The following is a 22106-nucleotide window of genomic DNA, read 5'->3' as shown; positions in this document are numbered from 1 at the left end:
CAGTAGCATGCATTTATATAGCTTATTAAATGTCAAGAAAATGGTCTAAGATATTTGAGGCTCAAGAAGAAAATCAACAGTTGCTGTGACAACCCAGAATGAAATTCATAAAGAAAGGCAAATATTGACCTTTAACAAAGTAAATTATTTCTTGCTACAGAAAGTCATGCTTCTCTGAACCACAGTTTAGAATGACAGATGGAGGACTCGAGTCCATACTGATGATGCACGAACAATCCAGCTGGTTCATCTCCCCACAGATCTACATAGAATCCCTTAAGATCCACCCTCAAATCCAACAAGTTGCTAGGGCTATATTCTAAATATTGTTGCACTAAGATGAATATGTCTGTTTATCTGCATTTTGTTTATTGTTCAGTGGCAGGTATGCAGTTAATGCAAATTATAATGGAATATTAACATCTAATTATTTTCTAAAACCAAAATAAAATATCCCAGAATCTAGAAATCACATAAAAACAAAAGTGTTGGAAATAAACAGCAAAGGCAGGCAACATCTATTTCTCTCTCCACAGACGCTAGCTAACCTGGTGAGTATTCCCAGCATTTGATTCAGGCTTTTTTCCATTTTGTATCTTTGGAAAATACCAGCAAATTTACTTTGGCCATGTGCCACAGGGGATGACAACTTAGAACTTAGTGAATCCTGCAGAAGGAAGACAAGAAGTGAAAGTTGAATTTTGTCAGGTTTCTTTGCTTACACTAAAACTATCATGTCCATTGAAGTCTTTTTCACAGATTGCCATGCAGGACTATAAATAAAATGATACTAAATCAGGTCATAAAAGTATTTTAATGGCAAAAGGATCTGTCAACTCTAATGTTTGGTCTTGCCATCAGAATTAAACAATTGATGTAAAATGTCAATAGAGCTGTAATTATTAAAATAAATATTTAAGGCAAGGTTGTTCATAGGCTTCCTGAAGAAGCAAAATCTTTTAGTATTAGTTGTTCCAAGTTTATTTATGCTTTTTATCAGCAAAAAGCAACCATTAATAATTTCCTGCTGAGCCTACCCCTGCAGCTGCAGCTTGTCATGCACTGTTCAAATAGAGGAACTGATGATGCAGAGTTTTCCATCTCATGACCTAAGTAGTTGCAATACAGATAATTGAGATGTGGTCCTGTATTTCTTCCAGTAAACCATAGCACTAAAATGATCAGTGACCTTACTGCAATTCCCTGTTTTGCTGGACCAGATTTTTTTAGAATTCCAAGATAATAAAACCTGGGATACTTTTATGTATGTAGCTATTCTGGGATCTTTGAACTAAACTAGTAGATTCCCTGCCAGTCTGTAACTAAGGTGGGCACAAAGAAGAGGTTCCAGCTTTGATTCAAGTCTGCTCTGAGCTGATATCAGCAGTAATTTGTTTTTGTTCTAGTTTGCTTTCTGTTCCTTTGGGAGTGGTTCTTGCACTCTAGCAACACCACTGCTCTGCACCTGCAATGGGGAGGAGACTATTATCCTCGGCTAGTTCTCCAAAATTTGCCATTAAAGCATGCATCAAATTAACAGTAAATAATTATGAAATCTCTTACTTCGTAAAAGTATCACCTTCAAACCTTATATCTTTCACAGCTTTCTGTGAAAATAAAATCTATTAACATTTTTTAAAAGTTCATCTATGTGTACAAGAAGATTCTGCAAGCAATTTTACATTTGCAGTTTAAAATATTTTATTCTCTTTATTTCATATAGTTAGAGACCACTATGATGAATAAGTATTTCAAAGCCTTCTGAAATTCAGAAATATAAAACAAATGCGTAACGACATCAAACCTTCACTTGAAATCTTCATCTGACATTCTCCTTCAAATACTGTTGGACCTACATTGATATATAGTAGTGTCCTTCAAATCTAAGGCCCTATCAAAGTGTTTTACAGCCAGCAAGGCTTTGGCTGTTGTAATTTATTTAGAGATACAATGCAAAACAGACCCTTTCTGCCCAAATGAACTGTAGCCTGATCACAGGGCAGTTTACATTGACCAATTAACCTACCAACCGGTACTTTTTTGGACTGAGGGAGGAAACTGGAGCACTCAGAGGAAACACACGCAGTCACACGGGAGAACATACAACCTTCTTACAACCAGCGGCAGGAAATGAACCCGGGCCGCTGGCACTGTAAAGTATTATGCTAACTGCTACGCTACCATGCGATGATTCAGTTCCGTCATCTCAGCTCCATTGCCCAGCCAGTTCCATGATGGGCACAACTCACTCCACCATTAGGACATCTTCAAGAGGCTATGCCTCAGGAAGGTGGTATCCATCACTAAGGACCCTCACCATTAGGACATGCTCTCTATTTGTTACTAACATTAGAGAGAGGAGAAATCAAGCCTGAAGACTCACCCCAGTGATTTAGGAATAGCTTCTTACCCTCCACATCAGGTTTCTGGACAGTCCATGAACACATGACCTTTATTTTGTTATTCCTTTCTTTTGGCATTTTGATATTTTGCAATTTATATTAATTTTAATGTCTTTGCGCTGAACTGCCGTTACAAAGCAACAAATTTTACAGTGTACGGATCAATGATAATAAATCTGATTCTGATTCAAGATTCTGCAAATTGAAAGAGGTCAGTGGCAATAAGAAGTTCAGAAATATAGTAATTACATATTAAATATATAATTGGGAGTTTAAACTCTTGTCACTATATCAGACAATTAAATGCCAACCAGCTTTACTAATAATCTGTATTTTTAGGCCTTAAAGCTGTTCTGAAAACCGATAAACCAAATGTGAACCACACTGTGAAATGAAATCTCTTGACCAAGCCATCTTTCAAAGTATTCTACCTCGGTTACTCTTCAAAGTTCAAAGTGAATTTATTATCAAAGTACATGTATGTCACCATATACAACTCTTGAGATTCATTTTTTTGCGGGAGCATACTCAGTAAATCTATCAAATGATAACCATAACAGACTCAATGAAAGACCAACCAACTAAGATGTTCAACCCGAGTGCAGAAGACATTCCTGTCGCTGCCTATAAGGAGTTTGTATGTTTGCTTCGTGACTGCATGGGTTTACTCTGGGTGCTCTGGTTTCCTCCCACATTCCAAAGGTGTACCAGTTAGTAGGTTAATTAGTCATTGGAAATGATGGGGCTAGGGTTAAACCAGGGAATTGGTGGTGGCGCAGCTCGAAGGGCCAGAAGGGCCTGTTCCAAGCTATATTTCAATAAATAAATAAAACTGTGCAAATGCAAAAGGAAGAAATAAGATATAAATAAAAAATAAATATCAAGAACATGAGATGAAGAGTCCTTGAAAGTGTGTTCATTGGTTGTGGGATCATTTCAATGATGGGGCAAGTGAAGTTGAGTGAAGTTACCCCCTTTGGTTCAAGAGCCTGATGGTTGGGGGGTAATAACTGTTCCTGAATCTGGTGGTGTGACTCCTATGGCTCCTGTACCTTCTGATGACAACAGCGAGAAGAGAACATGTCCTGGGTGGTGGGTATGTGATAATTCAATGTTGGCATCTATTTCAAGGGGAATAGAACATAAAAGCAAGGAGATATGCTGAGCCTTTAAAAGACACTGGTCAGGCTGCACGGAGTATTCTCAACCGTTTTGGGCCCCATATCTCAGAAAGGGCGTGTGGTCATTGGATTGAGTCCAGAGAAGGTTCATGAGGATGATTCCGGGAATGAAGGGTGATAACATATGAGGAGCATTTGGTAGCTTTGGGCCTGTACTCTCTGGAATTTAGAAGAATGCATAGGGATCTCATTGAAACCTAACAACTGTTGAAAGGATTAGATAGGGTGGATGTGGAGAGGATGTTTCCTATGGTGGGGCTATCCAAAACTAGAGGGCACAGCCTCAAAATTGAGGGGTGACCTTTTAGAACAAAGGTAAGGAGGAATGGAATAACATACTCATAAGTAAGTGTGCTTGTATACTTATAGGATTAAGAATTGACATATTCTTCTGAAATAAAGTGTATTTTTAAATTGATTTTATGATCATTTGTAGTTTACTGGTATTTTTCATGTGCTAGACAAAGATGGTTAAGAAAGCAGTCTTGAATTTTCATCAAACATGAACAATGCAATTGATTAGATTAAACTGAAATTTTTGAGATCTCGCTATTTTGAGATCTCAATGGCATTAAACATCTTTGAAATAGTTTCTCAAATTTAATGATTTCTCAAAAGAGATTTAATTTAGTATTTCAGAAGCAGCTGAAAGAGAGCTCTTGCCCAAAAGTCTTGTACCATTGTGCCAGGAATCAAAACAGTATATTTTGTAGAAACATAATATGCATGTTTTTCTTCCAGCATTTCCAAGAAGGACGAAGGGCACAGCAACACATCGAAAGTTGTTGGAAACAACTTGAAGCAGTAAGTTTGTTCCCATTTCAGATTTAATTTACACAATATCTGATTACTGAATCTTGGTTCTCTCTAAATTACAACTCTAGTGAATTCCAGTTAATTGGAGCAGCTGCTTTTTTGGGACAACTCTTGAAGAGCTAAAACTAATGGAAAAAATAGCCGGGATTCCCCTTGTTTATTTGGGCCAATACACCATTTAATTGGGACAGAAAACTGTTGCCAGTTTCTAACTAGTGATAGTCACGTGCACTTTTTGTGCCTGTTAGACCCTGCACCATGCTTAGAGTGAACAGTTTTTTAAAAGCGTCAGTTGTGTGTATTTGTGTCAAAAAGCAGTGATTTTTGCCACTTACAGTTGGTGAGAAGTAAACATTAAGACAATTCGGAACTGCTTTGCTCACTGAGGTTTCAGGCATTCTGGCTTGGAGATACCAGAAACAGCCAGGAGTGAAAAGGAAATGATTTCACTATTTCAACAAGTTAAGAATTACAGAGCATTTGAAGGTATCTGCAATCATCTTGAATATTACAATGAAAATGAAGATTTGGAGGATGCAATCACCAAAAGCATTGAATGAGGGCAGTCCATTATCTGCACTAGATGTCTGCTCTGATTTTGTTCATCAAAACAAGATGACAGCATACTCTGAATGAATTCCTCCATCAATAACTATAAGCAGCTAATACACAGTTTTATTGTACTGTAGTAGTATTGGTCATGTTCTAGTTTGTTCTGTATTTCATTTAAAGGCATAATTTGTTACTCAGTTTGGGTTTTTTTGTACCTTTTTAACTATTTCTCAAAAATGGACCAAAATGTATTGGTCATGATGTATCCATTGTATTTACAAATTATTTCACCATCTTATACCAGCACCTTAAATGTTAACTAAATGCATCATCTTTCAGATCTCTTTATTAAATTTCATTTGTCATTTTTTCCACCAAAGCTTTCTTTGATCTTTTATAGTTTACAGCTATTTTCTTCACCATCAACTGCCAACTTGTTTCTGCAGATGTGTTAATCATACCTGTATTATAGTCTAACTCATTGTTGTTACAAAAGTTGTAAAGCCTAACCCCATAGGAAATAGTTATTCAGTCACAAGAAAATCTTGCTAACATCTATGCAGCCTGCATGAAATGCTGACCTTTCTTTGGTCTCCTTTGTTTCCTACGTAAATTAAAATCAGTGAAGTTGATCAGATTTCCTCAGACTAGTGCTTGATTACATCCTGTCCTGCTGGCATTAGTGGCTGTTGGCACAGTGGTGTAAAGGCAGGAGGAAGTAGCTGTTGGAGTCCTCTACATCAACTCTAGCCCCTGTGCAGAATCATTGCACAAGTCAAACTCGGAGAAGGAAGCTCATTGGTTATCACACAGTGTCCTCCCTCAACTGATGAGTCATTGCTCTTCCATGTTGAAAAAGTTTTGATGAAACATTGGAAGTAGCAGAGGCACAGAGTGCTGTCTGGGTGAGTAACTTCAGTGTTCATCATTACCGCCCAATTCTAAAAGCCAGACTGTTGTAGATGTATTGGTAGAAGTGATCTTGGGGAGACAAAGTTCTACCATCACAGTAATGATATTGTCCATTGAGTTTAGCACTTGAAATGCATAAAAGAAGTACAACAGATCTAGCAGTTTAAAACTAGGCACCCATGAGACATTATATACCATCAGCAGCAGTAGAAGATTATACATCCACATATCCTTCACTCTTCCAGTATCACCTAGCCAGAGGATCTTGTTGACAAGGGTAGTAAGCATATCTGAAATGATAAGATGCCAATTGAGTGAAGTTGAGAAGGTCATAATGCTTTCTAAACTGCATACAGTAGGCAGAACTAATCAATCTTACTATCAACAAATCAGATCAAATCCATTGTGACTGATAGCTGGTAATTTAAATAGCTAAGAGAAGGAGAAGACTCCATGAAATCTCCAACTTCAACAATTGCTTAGGGCAAGGCTGAAGCATTCATAACTACCTTCAGACAAAAGAACCAAATCAATGAATGATCTGAGGTCACCAACTTCACAGGAGCCAGTTTGAGTCACCACTCTGTATAATAACAATTAGGTGAAGGCTCACAAAACAGCAAAGCCGATAAACTAGTGGACGTCCATAGCTGTGGAACTGAAGACTTGTACCTCAAGCAAAGTAGTTCCACTACAATTATGACACTGCCATTAACCTGATCATAGGAAAAAATATTCAATTTGGTACATTCTACCTATCAAAGACCCCCTACCCCACTAACCCCACCAATCTCCTTGCTACTTTTGAGCTTCTTTTCTCTCCTTCACAGTTCTGATGAAGGGTCTAAGATCTGAAATGTCAATTCTATTTATCTTCTAATTGAGCTTCTACTGATTGGTGAGTGGGTGATGATAGAAGTGGCTCCAGACATGCTTCTGTTTGAGTATTAGATAACATGTGGATAACAAATTGTTGCCTTTTCCTAAGCAAGCTATTATGTCATAACATAGGCAAAAAACATTATAAGACATCATAACATAGGAGCAGAGTTAGGCATTTTAGCCCTTTGAGTCTGCACCGCCATTTGATCATGGCTGATCTGTTTCCCTCTCAACCCCAACCTCCTGCCTTCCCCCGTAACCTTTCACACCCTGACTAATCAAGAGCCTATCAAACTCGGGCTTAAATACACTCAATGACCTGGCCTTCACAGCCACCGGTCCTATTGAATTCCACAGATTCACCACCCTCTGGCCAAAGAAATTCTTCCTCATCTTTGTAAATGGATGCCCCTCTATTCTGAGGTTTTGCCCTCTGGTCCTAGACTTTCTCACTATAGGTAACATCCTCTCCACGTTCAACGTACCATAGGTTTCAATGAGAATTCCCCCCTCATTCTTCTAAGTTCCAGCGAGTACAGGCCCAGAGCCATCAAATGCTCCTTATATGCTAAGCCTTTCATTCCGTGAATCATTTTCGTGAACCTCCTTTGAACCTTCTCTAATGTCAGCACATCCTTTCTTAGATGAGGGGCCCGAAATTGCTCTTGATACCCAAGTGAGGACTTACCATTGCCTTATAAAGGCTCAATGTTATATCCTCATTGATATATTCTAGTCCTCTTGAAATGATTGTCTTCTTCACCACTGACTCAACCTGCAAGATAACATTTAGGGAATCCTGCACAAGAACTCCCAAGCCCCTTTGCATCTTCATTTTTGAATTTTCTCCCCATTTAGAAAATAGTCTGTGCTTTTATTCCTTCTACCAAAGTGCATGACCATACACTTCCCAAGACTATGTTGTATGCAAATCAAAATAATGTTTTGATTTTTAGTTCATCAACATTGGTTAATACTAGCTGATACAGCTACTTGTTCTGTCTTTAATTCAAATTTCTATTCAACAACAGAGCAAACGAAGGTTTGAGAGAGATTGTAAAGAAGCAGAGCGAGCTCAGCAACATTTTGAGAAGATGGATGCTGATCTGAACGTAACGAAGGCTGATGTGGAAAAGGTATGTCGGAAGTAGCTATATATCTAAGTTGGAGATTGGTGACATATGACTAATAATTTTCTTTATAGTTTTAAATGCTTGTTATACTTCTGAAAGCACAAGTACTTTTGAAGGAAATGCTTTTTAACCACTTAACAGTCAGAAATTAGGATAGGAAATCATTGTTGTGAAGTTACTCATGAATAATCCAAGAGAGTTGATCTAATAATTCACAATGAGAGCTGAGGAATTTAAATTAAGTGATTAATTGAATAAAAATCTTGTACAAAGAGCTAAGGGCAGTATAAGAGACCATGAAGTTCTGTGCTGTCTTAAATAAAACACACTGATTCAGTTGTGAATTTCAGGGAAAGAGATCTTATGTTGAGCCTGTACATGGCTCCAGACTTGGAAATGATTCAGCAAATCACTGATTTATCAGGAGTTAGTTCACCACAATCTTCTTAAAGGCTATTAGTGATACTAACGTTGAATATGAACAATATTTCACATCTTGTGAGTAAAGCTTAAAAACGCTTCTACTCAATTAATATGCAACATTAACAATAGATTATCCAAAAAAGTAATAAAATTATTGCATAATTAAAATCTAATTTCCATTTATAGCTGGACTGAATGAAGGATTAGTAACTGAAATTGACTGATACAGCATATGAATTCAAATAATTAATGGAGGAGTAAAGAAGTTCTAAGAATGATTACACAACCATAATCGAACTTGGATTTCAGGGTGACTTCAACTTGGATTTGTAATCTAGTCATGGTAAGGTTCAAGAATAAAAGTAGCTCAATGGCTAATCTCCATTAGCCATTTATTATGATAATTTATTATATGAATTTATTATGGGGAACAAGGAAATGGCAGATGAGCTGAATAGGTACTTTGGATCTGTCTTTACTAGGGAAGACACAAACAATCTCCCAGATGTAATAGTGGCCAAAGGAACTAGGGTAAAGGATGAACTGAAGAAAATTTATATTAGGCAAGAAATGGTGTTGGATAGACTGTTGAGTCTGAAGGCTGATAAGTCCCCGGGACCTGATGGTCTGCATCCCAGGGTACTTAAAGAGGTGGCTCTAGAAATTGTGGACGCATTAGTAATCATTTTCCAATGTTCTTTAGATTCAGGAACAGTTCCTGCTGATTGGAGGGTGGCTAATGTTGTCCCACTTTTCAAGAAAGGAGGGAGAGAGAAAATAGGGAATTATAGACCGGTTAGCCTGACGTCAGTGGTGGGAAAGATACTGGAGTCAATTATAAAATAGGAAATTACGACACATTTGGATAGCAGTAGAAGGATCAGTCCGAGTCAGCATGGATTCATGAAGGGAAAATCATGCTTGACTAATCTTCTGGAGTTTTTTTGAGGATGTAACTATGAAAATGGACAAGGGAGAACCAGTGGATGTAGTGTACCTGGACTTCCAGAAAGCTTTTGATAAAGTCCCACATAGGAGATTAGTGGGCAAAATTAGGGCACATGGTATTGGGGGCAGCGTACTGACATGGATTGAAAATTGGCTGGCTGACAGGAAACAAAGAGTAGCGATTAACGGGTCCCTTTCGGAATGGCAGGCTGTGACCAGTGGGGTACCGCAAGGTTCGGTGCTGGGACCGCAGCTGTTTACAATATACATTAATGATTTAGATGAAGGGATTAAAAGTAACATTAGCAAATTTGCTGATGACACAAAGCTGGGTGGCAGTATGAAATGTCAGGAGGATGTTATGAGAATGCAGGGTGACTTGGACAGGTTGGGTGAGTGGGCAAATGTATGGCAGATGCATTTTAATGTGGATAAATGTGAGGTTATCCACTTTGGTGGCAAGAACAGGAAGGCAGATTGCTGTCTAAATGGAGTCAAGTTAGGAAAAGGGGAAGTACAACAAGATCTAGGTGTTCTTGTACATCAGTCAATGAAAGCAAGCATGCAGGTACAGCAGGCAGTGAAGAAAGCTAATGGCATGCTGGCTTTTATAACAAGAGGAATTGAGTATAGGAGTAAAGAGGTCCTTCTGCAGCTTTACAGGGCCCTGGTGAGACCCCACCTGGAGTATTGTGTGCAGTTTTGGTCTCCAAATTTGAGGAAGGACATTCTTGCTATCGAGGGAGTGCAGTGTAGGTTCACAAGGTGAATTCCCGGAATGGCGGGACTGTCATATGTTGAAAGATTGGAGCGACTGGGCTTGTATACACTGGAATTTAGAAGGATGAGAGGGGATCTGATTGAAACATATAAGATTATTAAGGGATTGGACACACTGGAGGCAGGAAGCATGTTCCCGCTGATGGGTGAGTCCAGAACTAGAGGCCACAGTTTAAGAATAAGGGGTAGGCCATTTAGAGATGCGGAAAAACTTTTTCACCCAGAGAGTGGTGGATATGTGGAATGCTCTGCTCCAGAAGGCAGTGGAGGCCAAGTCTCTGGATGCATTCAAGAGAGAGTTAGATATAGATAGCGGCGTCAAGGGATATGGGGAGAGGGCAGGAACGGGGTACTGATTGTGTATGATCAGCCATGATCACAGTGAATGGCCGAATGGCCTACTCCTGCTCCTACTGTCTATTGTGTATTGTCCATGTTAGCAACTGGCAAGAAATAGTCTTACAGCTCAATTCTATATCCCTTTTCCAATTGTTAACTGTTAGTGTATTCTCACCATCCAAAATTAGTGTGTTTACATTTATGGCAAATAAAATGTATATCATTAAGTGCGTAGATTTGATCATCATTATGAATAAATTAGGATGAATAGCATAATCTAAACTTGTAGTGTGTAGTTGAGGTTATGTCACCATTTCTGTAGCTTAGGAGGTTCTTTTCACATAGCTGGGTTATTGTTCACTTGCCTAAATTTATAAAGCAAAAATAAGCCTGAGCTCTTGGAAATGTTTGTGGACGTTGCTTGAAGATGGTGCCTGAATCACATACTCCTGATTATGGACATCTGTTGATTGCAATGCTGCCAACTTCATGCAGCCTACTCATTTAATTAGTTTCTGTATCCGTTCAGCCTTAACCCTTCTGTTCATGGTTGGACACCTCAGCAGGAGTCAGTATTATGAATATTTGGCTGGAATTAAAGCTAGCTTGCATCTCTTAAAGGTGTGATGGTATTGTGGCTATAACACACTCAAGACAGCCACAGAAGTCTTTGCTAGAATGAGTCCCCGAGGACCTTGTTGCAGGTTGATGCTTTGAGGCTGAAACAGTTACTGGCCGGCTTGCAGTTAATAGAAAATACCACAGAGCACTCAGTAGCCTTGTGTGTGCAAATACTTCATCAGCCAATCATGTGGCAGCAACTCATTGCATAAAAGCATGCAGTCATGGTCAAGAGGTTCAGTTGTTGTCCAGGCCAAACATCAGACTGGGGAAGAAATGTGATCTAAGTGACTTCGACCGTGGAATGACTGCTGGAACCAGGCGGAATGGTTTCAATATCTCAGATACTGTTGGTCTCCAAGGATTTTCATGCACAACAGTCTCTAGAGTTTACAGAGAATGGTGCAATAAACAAAAAACATCCAGTGAGCAGTAGTTCTGTGGGTGAAAGCCCCTTGTTAATGAGAGAGATCAGGAGAATGGCCAGACTGGTTCAAACTGGCAGGAAGGTGACAGTAACTCAAATAACCATGCGTTACAATAGTGGTATACAGAAGGGTATCCCTGTATGTACAGCACTTCAAACTTCAAAGTGGAAGGGGCTACAGCAGCAGAATTCGAAGGATATATACTGAGTGGCCACTTTATTGGGTACAGAAGGTGGCCACTATGCGTATTGTGTGGAACAGGCTTCAAAGTTCTCTTCCATCAAGTGCTCCAGTACTGTATATTATGCAGATGCAGTGCTTGGTGCATTCAGAAATCTGTCAGGAGGGCGACATTCAAGCTGAAGAATCACAGAGGAGTAAAGAACTTAAAAAGCAGGAGTTGGCCATTTGGCATCTCATGCATCTCAGCCATTCTACTTAGTGTCTCTTTAATGTTATTTTCTGCACTAATCCCATATCTCTTGATCCCTTAATATCTAAAAATTCTTCGGTGTGAACCCTGAATTTTCTTGGTGACTGAACTGCCACAGGTCTCTTAGGTAGAGATTTCCAACAATTCACCACCCTTTGAATGGCTGACATTTTTGTGACCATGATCCCTGATTGTCAGGCAAGGAAAACATCATCCTTGCATTTTCTCTGTCATGCACCTAAGAATATAACACTAAAAGACATGACCTCACAATTTTCCAAATTATATTCCATCTACCTTGTATTGCCCATTCAAAGATCCAAAGTACATTTATTATAAAAGTATGCATGCAGTATACAGCCCTGAAATTCATCTTTCGACAGTCAGCCACTAAACAAGGAAACGCCATGGAACCCGTTCAAAGAAAATATCAAACACCAAATGTGCAAAATGAAGAACAAATCGCGTAAACGACAAAATAAAGTGCATAACACAGAAGATTAAACATCAAACCACAGAGTCCTTGAAACAATCTAGGAATATTCAGTTTAGTTCCATTCAGTTCAATTTAGTGTTGTATTGTTCATTGACAGCAGAGCCAATCTGCCCCAATGAAAATTACGCAAAACTGCAATAAAAAAGATTCGGTTTCAAAATACAGTTATTATCAAAGGAGTAACAAGAAACCAGAAACACATATAACATGACCTGCAGTGTTCTCTAAAAATGAGTCCAATCCACAAAGCGTGTCAATCAAACCTTACCCAAAACCAAGACTGCTTCCTCCAACAGCAGCGAGAAAGAGGGAGAGGAATTCAGACAGATGGCAGGCAGATAGTGCTGAACACCTGCTCACCTTCTGCTCTCATCCTTGTTGATTTCAGTCTTGCTCGACGCTTTAATTGGCAAGTTGGTTGAGAACTGGAGCTGATCATTAGGTTCGTACTCTGCCATTAGGCCGCAGGCTCCATGTCGTACAAGGCTGAATTCCCTTGGAGACAGGAACGGCACCAGATCACTCAGACAGCCCAAAAATACGTTATCAAAATGTAAACTGCAGGCTCCAATCACACACAGATTAGTAGTAGCAGTATATTTAGAAGAAGAAGGGGCTTCGTGAACATTCTGCAGGACGTCACCATTGGTCGCATTAGTTGCTGGGGCCATCTGCACACTTCACTTAATTTTCCTATATCGCTCTGAATCATCTCTGCATCATTCTCAAAGCCCTCACTGTTTTGAGTCATCAGTAAGTTAAGATGTTTTATATGTGATCCCCAGCACAAATCCTGTAGCACAGTGGCTTGAAAATGAAAGCAGCTTGGAGAGTCTTGCAGCAATGTATCTTCCAACAGGTTCCTTCTATCTGGGGTAGAGTGGAGATGCTATATGCACAAAATATTATGTGCTCTGTCATTGAAACCCTGTATGATGGAGAACCCCACAGTTCGAGCAAATCCACATGCTCTTGTGGCCTGTTCATCTCTAGTTAAAGAGAATGAAATGAGGTTAGCTTGCTTTGAATAGAATCTCAGTGACCTCCTGAATACAACAATGGCCAACGTGATTACAGAATGCTGAAAACTCCTTCAACTTGGGTATATACAGTAGACGTTCATTGGTACTGTTACCTTGAGAGCCAGAAGAAAGTGTCTTTGCCTCAAAGTTCTACTGGTGGTGTGCAGTGTGTGGGAGATTTCTCTGATGACATCCTTGTTGAAGTACAACATATCACATATAGTTCTTCCAGAGGTTCAGTATGGAGGCTCCTTTACACTCTTCCAGCATGCTCCTGTTGATTTTCGTATGTGGAGCTATACTGTGAGGAATATATTATTTCTACATTTGGAGTAGTTCCTTTGCTTCATCAGGTGTCTTTGAAATCATTCATCACTTAACAAAAGAATATAAAACATTTATCTGTACGTAAGTTGGTAGTGCATTTATATGAAACAATACAGATTTGATATCTTCAAAACAAGTTATAGAGTTATAATGATGAAGATAGTACAAAAAATGAAAAGATGGGAAAGCAGTGTTAAAGCCAGAGGGTATGAATCTGTGGAATTCATTGCCACAGGCATCTGTTGAGGCCAAGTCTGTATGTATATTTAAGGCTGAGGTTGATAGATTCTTGATTGGTCAAGACATGACGGGATATGGGACGAAGACAGGAGATTGAGGCTGAGTGGAAAATTGGATCAGCCATGATGAAATAGCAGAGCAGACTCAATTGGCCAGATGGCCTAATTCTGCTCCTATATCTTATGCTCTAAAATAATCTTGTTTGAGGTGAAGAAAATGTCAGCAGGATAATAGGTAAAGTGTTTGTAATGAGAATTGACAAAGAAGTCTAAAACTAACAGTAGGCATCTTTGAATTATGACAAGAGAAAGATCAAACTCCAAAGTTCCTTGCTTGAAGACACTGAAGTTAAAATGTGACTTTGACTTATTAAACCAAATGTTTAATAGTAAGAAAGAAAAATATGAGATAAGAAAGATCTAAGATTTCATTAGAAGTGGTACATCTAAAGATAAAGCTATTTATATACATTATTTCCCAGAATGCAGTTAGAATAAATCATGCAGTTTAGGTAATTTTCTATAGCTACATTCTCAAGGCTGCAAAGAAAATACAGAAGCAACTTCTTAAGATTAAACTATAAATAGAAGGCTTTAGTTATGAAAAAAAGTATAAACAAAAATGGCCTTTAAAAATACAGCATAGAGACGCATAATCAAAGCAGCTGCAGCTATGCAAATTTATGTGGCGTTGGGTGAACATCATAAGGTTATCATAATGCATGGAATGTGGTACAAAATTACAAAACACTGAAGATAGTGTTTGGTAAGTGGTCAATTGCTTGTTGATTCCATATCATGAATAATGCCCTTTTTGTATTAAGCCCCATGTGACCACACTCTCAAATGCAAAGTTAACTTAAATTGAGAGAGGACGTGGTAAAATTGCACAGATTATATTTAATATTTTAGATTTGTGCATGTTGTTTGAACTTACATATTAATAGTTTATGACATTTAATTCTTAAGATCTATGTTTTAATTAGAATTGTCCTGGTAACAAAGTTTTGAAGAATGCAGCTAAGGAATGGATAAATATTTGTATTATATACTAAACCACACTTCAAAAAATCGAACAATAAAGCACTGAATATTAAAAAAAAATAATTCTGAAGAATGAAACTAATTATCATGGAGAGTCACAAGGTTGTATAACACAGAAATGGGCTTTTCAGCCCACTGTATCTGTGCCAAGCTTTTTGTCCACTTACATTTAGAATGTTTGCCTGCTCTAGGTGTGTACCCTTTTATGCCTTGCCAATTTAAATGCCTGTCTTTCTGCCTCTTAAATGTGGGGCTTATTTTTCATCTGTCTGTGTTTTTTAAAAAAAACAAATTTTCTCTAAAAAATCTCTTTTTAAAACTGGTCTTACCTAAAGTCTATTATTTTGATCCCTTTCCATAGTGGATAGATATAACCTGTTTCCTGTCTATACCTCTTATAATTTTATAAATCTCTGTCATGGGGCTCCAGAGCCTCCTTCCTTCTAATGGAAAGTCTCTCCCCATAACTGAAGTCCTCCAATCCAGGCAGCATCCTGGTAAATATTCTTCGCATTTTCTTCCCAGCACAATCAGAAACACGTGCAGAACTTCAAATGTGATCTAACCTGTGTTTTGTCAAGTTTTTCTAATTATCATTATCATCCCAGCATTTATATTCTACATCTCAGCTTATGAAGACAAGCTTGCTATACATCAACCTGTGTTCCCACTTTCAGGAAACACCAGGATATCTCTGTTTGTTAGTGTTCTTAGCAGCTTACCATCACTTGTACCTGATCAACTTTGCATCTCCATCTGTAGTCCTGCTGTAGCCTTAGATAATCTTGGTAATATAAACAACACCATCAACTTTCATGTCATCTGCAAGCTTACTATTGACACCTATATATGTACTCCAGTCATTGATATACTGTATATCACATGCAACCAATGGTCACAAACTTCCAGTTTGGTAGTATCTTTTCACCACCACCCTGTACCTCCTATTACTCTTTAGGATCCATTTAGCCACCTCCACTTGGATCCCATGTGTTTAAACCTTCTGGACCAGCCTACCACACGTACTTTGTCAAAAACCTAACTGAAGTCCATTTATACAATGTCCACAGCCTTGTCTTTGCCAATCATCTTAGTTACCTCTTCAAAAGCAATTAAATTTGTGATTAATTATTAGCTAATCTTTGGGCTCCCCACATCCTGGGTTCAAGTGTTTTAGTCTGGGTGTTAACTGGCATCATATAATGAAGTGTGGATACTCTTTCTTTCAAATGCCTATGAAGCTGGCAAAGTTACAATAGGCTGCGGAACTTGTCATTGGTTTGAGAGATGTTTGGAAAAAAAGTTAATGCAATTCAATTGGACAATTAAAACAACATTAAATAGAATAAGTTAACACAAAAGTAAATCAAAATTGTTTAATCAGAAGTAACTAACTTTCTCTTTTGTCTCCTTATTTATAGACATTGAACTCATTGGGGTGTGATTCTAGCAAAGATTTAAGTTGTTTGAGTCCATCTGCAGTCCTGGAGTTATATTTTGTGAAATTCAGGGGTGAAGGGCAGAACTCTTCACATCTGGCCATTTGTGTAGATTTGAAAGTACAGATACACCAACAGATAAATCTCTTGATACAGATTTTGGGATGTTAATGAGACTATACTTTTAAGAAATCCAGAATTATTATTAAAATGAGCAGCTCTTTCCCAAGTCTGGATTTTTTTTGCAAGCAAGCCATAAATGACATTTTTGTTTATCGACTTTAAATGAGCTTCATTGAATATACTGCTGTTTTTAACCAAGGCATTGTTGATCTCTGATTAAGTTGTTTGAGAAGAGTGGAGCCTGGTAGTTCTGCGTAATATGCAGGTTTTGTATTAAAGATGAAACAAAGGACTACTTTCTGCCAATGGCACAGTTTAACTGATTAGTGTTCCTTAGGGGCCTCAGTGTGCCTTTGTTTCATAATGGAAATTATTGTGTATGTATTACTCAAAGTCAGGAACCATGAAGAATCTAATGCTGCTGGTCTTAAAGTGAATAAGATGGCCATAATTCAGTGGAAAAATAAACAGAGTATATTGTCAATGGATTTTATTAGATGCATTTACTTAGTGAGCTTCAGTGCAACAGAAATAGCTCTACAAAGCCAATTCCAAGCCAGGAATAAATGGGGAAATATAATTTATTTACCAGTTATGTTATTTATGTTCATCACTATACTGTTATAGTTTGTATAAATATGGATTAATCTTGTAATATATTACTTAAGAAAGAAAGGTGTCTTCAAAAATAAACAGAATATACTTCAAAGTAGTTAAGCAGTGAGAGAGAGCTGATGTTTCACACTGATGACCTTAACCCAGGATACCTCACACAAGCTTGCCACATTAAACCATCTGAATTGAAAGATCCATATAATTGTTTACTTAAAATAAAGGGTTGCAGTTCGAAGTACCGGTATTTTAATCCACAGTCCACACAGTTTTTCTGCTTGAGGAAGATAAGTGAAGGCAACACACACCAAATGTTGGGGGAACTCAGCAGGCCAAACAGCATCGATGGAAAAAGTACGGTCGACGTTTCAGACCCAGATTCTTCATCAGGACTGACCCCTCCATCCTGATCAAAAACGCGCAACAGTGCCTTTATTTCCTGTGGAGCATCAAGAAAGCTCACCTCTGTCCCAGGATACTGACTGACTTCAACCTCTGTACCATTGAGAGCATACTCACCAACTGCATCTCAGTGTGGTTTGGCAATTGTCACGTATCGGACCGCAAAGCACTCCAGCGTGTGGTGAAAACTGCCCAGCAGATTATCGGCACCCAATTGCCCACCATTGAGAACATCTACCATAAACGTTGCCTGGGCAGGGTGAAAAGCATTATCAAGGATGCATCTCACCCTAACCATGGACTTTTTACTCTCCTCCCATCCAGTAGGTGCTACAGGAACCTCTGCTCCCGCACCAGCAGGCACAGGAAGATTCTGAGGTTCTTCCTACATCACAGCACTAAGCAATATTGCACCCATATTGTACTATGTCAGTACTTTTATATTTGTGTGCTGTAGCACTTACTTTATATTCACAGTTATTTTGTAAATAACACTACTCTTTGCACTTCTGGTTAGATGCTAACTGCATTTCATTGGCATTGTATCTGTACTCGGCACAATGACAATAAAGTTGAATCTAAACTATTCTAATTTAATGATTTCTCCAGTTCTTATGAAGGGTCTCGGCCTGAAGCGTTGACGATACTCTTTTCCATAGATGCTGCCTGGCCTGCTGAGTTCTTCCAGCATTTTGTGAATGTTGCTTGGATTTCCAACATCTGTACATTATGTCTTGTTAAAGATAAATGAGGCCTTGATTCTTGTCTTCACTAAGATGTGCATTAGAATTATTTTGCGGCCGGTGCTTCTAGGTAAAAGAGTAAAGGATTCAGCTTCTCCAGCAGTACTTGTAACTCACTTATAACTGAGCTGTGGTGAGATTTAGTAATCAGCTGGTGTTTAGGATGGCAGCCAAATTATTGTGTAAATAGTTTATTGTTCCATTAAGATTGTTGCACAAGTAACCATTGTTTTGCCATTTTAAAATACTCTTCACATATGAATATCTAAGCAGGGTGGCATCTGGATGTAGGAATCTTGTCATGTTTACTAAAAAAAGTATCAATTTCATTTGAAACTGTAATAGTACAGATTGTTACTTCTTAATAAGCATGTAAACTACAGATTTATTGAAAAAGAACACAATTTAGAAATTAAATAGTGAATGAGGGTGTCATCTAGATTTTCTTTGTCAATCCCATCAAGAGATTGTTTTTAATCAGTGGATTATTTAAAGGCAATGTTGAGAAATGACAGAAAAGTATGTTTCAAAAATGGTTACAATTCATTGCAACATTTTCCCCACACTTTGTTAGCTATTTTAACAATTATGTTTCCCTGTTTATTCATGCTAACCTCATATCAATATTTCCAAAGTCATTATTAGCTAAACAAGCCTCTGCTTTTTGTTGTTCTTGCAACAGTGGGTCAGTTGAGTTTTTAACAGTTGGGATATTGATTGCATAAACAGCAGGAGCCCCCTATCATCTCATATAAATTATCAGCCAACTTCTCCGAGCCCAGGAAATGGGTCATTCCAGAGTAATGGAATTTGTGGGCAGACCACAACCAGGACTAAACCTGTTCATGTGCAGTGTTACACATGCTATTTTTCTTGGCGGTTTCCCAAAGAGGCAATCAGAATTGGGAAGCTTAAGCTCTTTTATTTTTATTTCCCCCTGTCGTGGATGACAGAAGCCCACCATTTTACTGCTATTTCCCTTCCTCAGATACGGTAATCTTGCAAATCATAATGGAAGAAATATGGCGCCTAATTCTTAGTGGTACAATATATTTATTTATCAGGTGACCACATTAAATTGAATGAAAACAGGCTGATATTTCATCTGCATGACTTTAAAAGCAGCTTTATATGAGAAGTAAAGGAACTAGAAATAAAGATTTCAAGTTCACAGTTTTTATTTAGTGCAATCAGTGATCCATATAGTGGATTTGAAGTGGTTTTGGTTAAATAAATGTCATGGTCATGGATATTTAGGTTCACCCTTCTGTTTTTGGTTATTTAGATACTAAAATTACAAATTTTTGTTGAACAAGCTTAATTTTGTAACTTGGGAATACCTTGGGTTTATAAGAAAAGCTACATGTTATAAGGTGCACTCCTAAGACCTTCATTCTGAAAATGACCCATAGTTATGGAAATAACCTTCCAATTAGGAAATGTAGTAGATTCAATATACAGTATTGCTGGAATTCTGGAAAAATGCAAATACTATATCTTTGTTTTAAAAAAGGTAGAATTAAGGGTTAACCCAGTAATTATAGACTGTCATTTTAACATCAGTAGCGAAGACAATTTGAGAAACAACAATTTGGCACAGAATTTGCAGTCACTTGGACAGAATGGATTGATCAAAGAAAGTAAGTATGGAGGGAAATCATGTCTAATTTGATAGAGATTTTTGATTAAATAGTGTGATATGTCATAAAAGAAATGCAGTAGATGTGGGATGCATGGGCTTCCTAAAGGCATTTGGTGCCACTTAATAGATTTGCCTTCAAGATTAAATACAATAGCATAAAAAAGGTATAATGGCCTGGGGGAAATGGAAATTGAGAGTAGCAGTTTTGTTGGGACTGGAAGGAAGTATATGATGATCAATACAGTTCAGTACTCATTAAATGTCTGTGATATGGACTTAAGTGCACAAGCGCAATTACCAAATTTGCAGGTGAAACAGAACTAAGAAGTGGATGAACTCTGAGGAGACCAGTAATAGACTTTAAGTAGGTATACACATGCTAATGGAGTAAGCAGATGGGTAATAGATGAAGTTTATGCCAAGAAATGTGAAGTGTTACCTTATGCAAGAAGAATGAGCAGAGGAGATGTTGGTTTGAGGGCATAATTAGAATCAACTCTTCCCTCAGCTAGGACTTGGGCCCTCTGCAATTTGCCTACCACTGCAATAGGTCTACAGTGGATCCAATCTCATCAGCTCAACCACGGCTGTGGTTCACCTGGACAATACTAATACTTATGTCAGGCTACTGTTTATTCACTACAATGTCTCAGCTGGAAATGTCAACAGTACTTTTTTTCCATAGATGCTACCTGGCCTGATGAGTTCCTCCAGCATTTTGTGTGTGAAATCTGCTAAAATGCATTGTTCCTTGGAAATGAGGAAGAGCTGCGCAGGTTATGAAGATGGTCTTTAAAAAGTCTATGGGATCCCCAGTTTTATAAAGAGAATCTTAGAATACAAGAGAAGGAAGTCACATTGAACTTCTGCAAACACTGCTTTTGTATTTGAAGGCTGTAGGGAGGGTGAAGAGGGGAATGACCAAAAATGAATCAAGAAATTAAAGTTCCAGTAATGTGGATTGATAAGTGATGTTGTGTTTGAGGAAGATCTGATCATTATTTAAAATTATGGAAGAAATTTGCTGGCCTTTAGTGAGAGGGTGAGGAAGTGAGGATAGCTGAAATGTTCTTAAATAGAGCTGATAGGACTCAATAAGCCAAATGGCTTCCTTCCATATTGTAACCCCTTCTAATCATTTGTGTTTTTTCATTATCTTAAATTGCTCAGTCACCATCTCCTGCATTTTTGATGTCCAAAGATTCTTTGTTTTTGTCTTCTAATATTTGCAAGTGCCCTCAGGTAGTTATTGCCCCGAAATATCATTTTGTTAAAGCAAAATAAACAAGATGGTCTGAGATTGAAATACAGATTGTCGATCAAGTGATCATTTGTGAATATTTCTGAACAGGCTCGGCAGCAGGCCCTGACTCGGCACCAGATGGCATCAGATAGTAAGGGAGAGTATCTCAGTATTCTTCAGAACTTCAATAAGGAACAGCATGAACATTATTACACAAACATACCAAATATATTCCAGGTAAGCTGAAACCATGTTACTTTAACACACAGGATATAAGGTTGTAAGCTATACAGCAAGTGTTCCATCTTTTGCTTGAAAATCATTACACTAGATGGGAGGGATCTTTTAATGACTTAACACATTCTCTGTATAAATGGTTTGGTCTCACAATGTATTTTATGAGGACTACATTTTGTATTTGTCACACCGCAGGCATCGTACATCAGCCATGGTTATACATTTCCTCTATGTATCCATCTTTCAATTGGGATTACAAATCAATTGTTATTGTGTTTATTTACTTAGAGCAACTGATCTGTAGTCCCAGTTGGATCATTACTTTTCAACTTCATAATACTTTGCTTACTACTTATGGCACTATCTTCCACCTCTCCAACCTGCACATTTAACACGCTTTCCATTGTAATTTCTGTCACTATCAGTGAAATGTCCACACTAACTGTGCTCCCCTTTCAGCATTCCAAAAAGACAATTTCCTCTGAGATTCCCTGGTGCACCTTTTTCCTGCCACCAACACCTGATTCATTCTCAAGGCATCTCCCTTGAAACCATGCAATATTTTCCCATTTATGTGTTCTTCCCCTATCACCTCCAGATATCCAAACACTCCTTCCACATAAAGCAGAAGTTCACTTGGATTTCTTCCAATTTAGCGGATGCAGTCATTGCTGATCTTCTGTCTTT

At 38.2% G+C, this 22106-nt stretch overlaps 1 protein-coding gene across 1 annotated transcript in view; it reads left to right on the top strand.

Annotated features, from left to right (window-relative positions):
- Positions 1–22106, top strand: part of fnbp1b (formin binding protein 1b) — a 210662-nt gene that overhangs the window by 108783 nt on the left and 79773 nt on the right. Inside the window, exons 5-7 of the mRNA XM_073052772.1 lie at positions 4325–4387; positions 7777–7881; positions 21291–21419. Of these exons, the coding sequence (XP_072908873.1) occupies positions 4325–4387; positions 7777–7881; positions 21291–21419 (297 nt within the window). The remainder of the gene's footprint in view (positions 1–4324; positions 4388–7776; positions 7882–21290; positions 21420–22106) is intronic.

This window comes from Hemitrygon akajei, chromosome 7, assembly GCF_048418815.1.
Source record: "Hemitrygon akajei chromosome 7, sHemAka1.3, whole genome shotgun sequence".
NCBI lineage: Eukaryota > Metazoa > Chordata > Chondrichthyes > Myliobatiformes > Dasyatidae > Hemitrygon > Hemitrygon akajei.
Note: the sequence above shows the minus strand (reverse complement) of the source record. Positions and strands in the feature narration are given on the sequence as shown.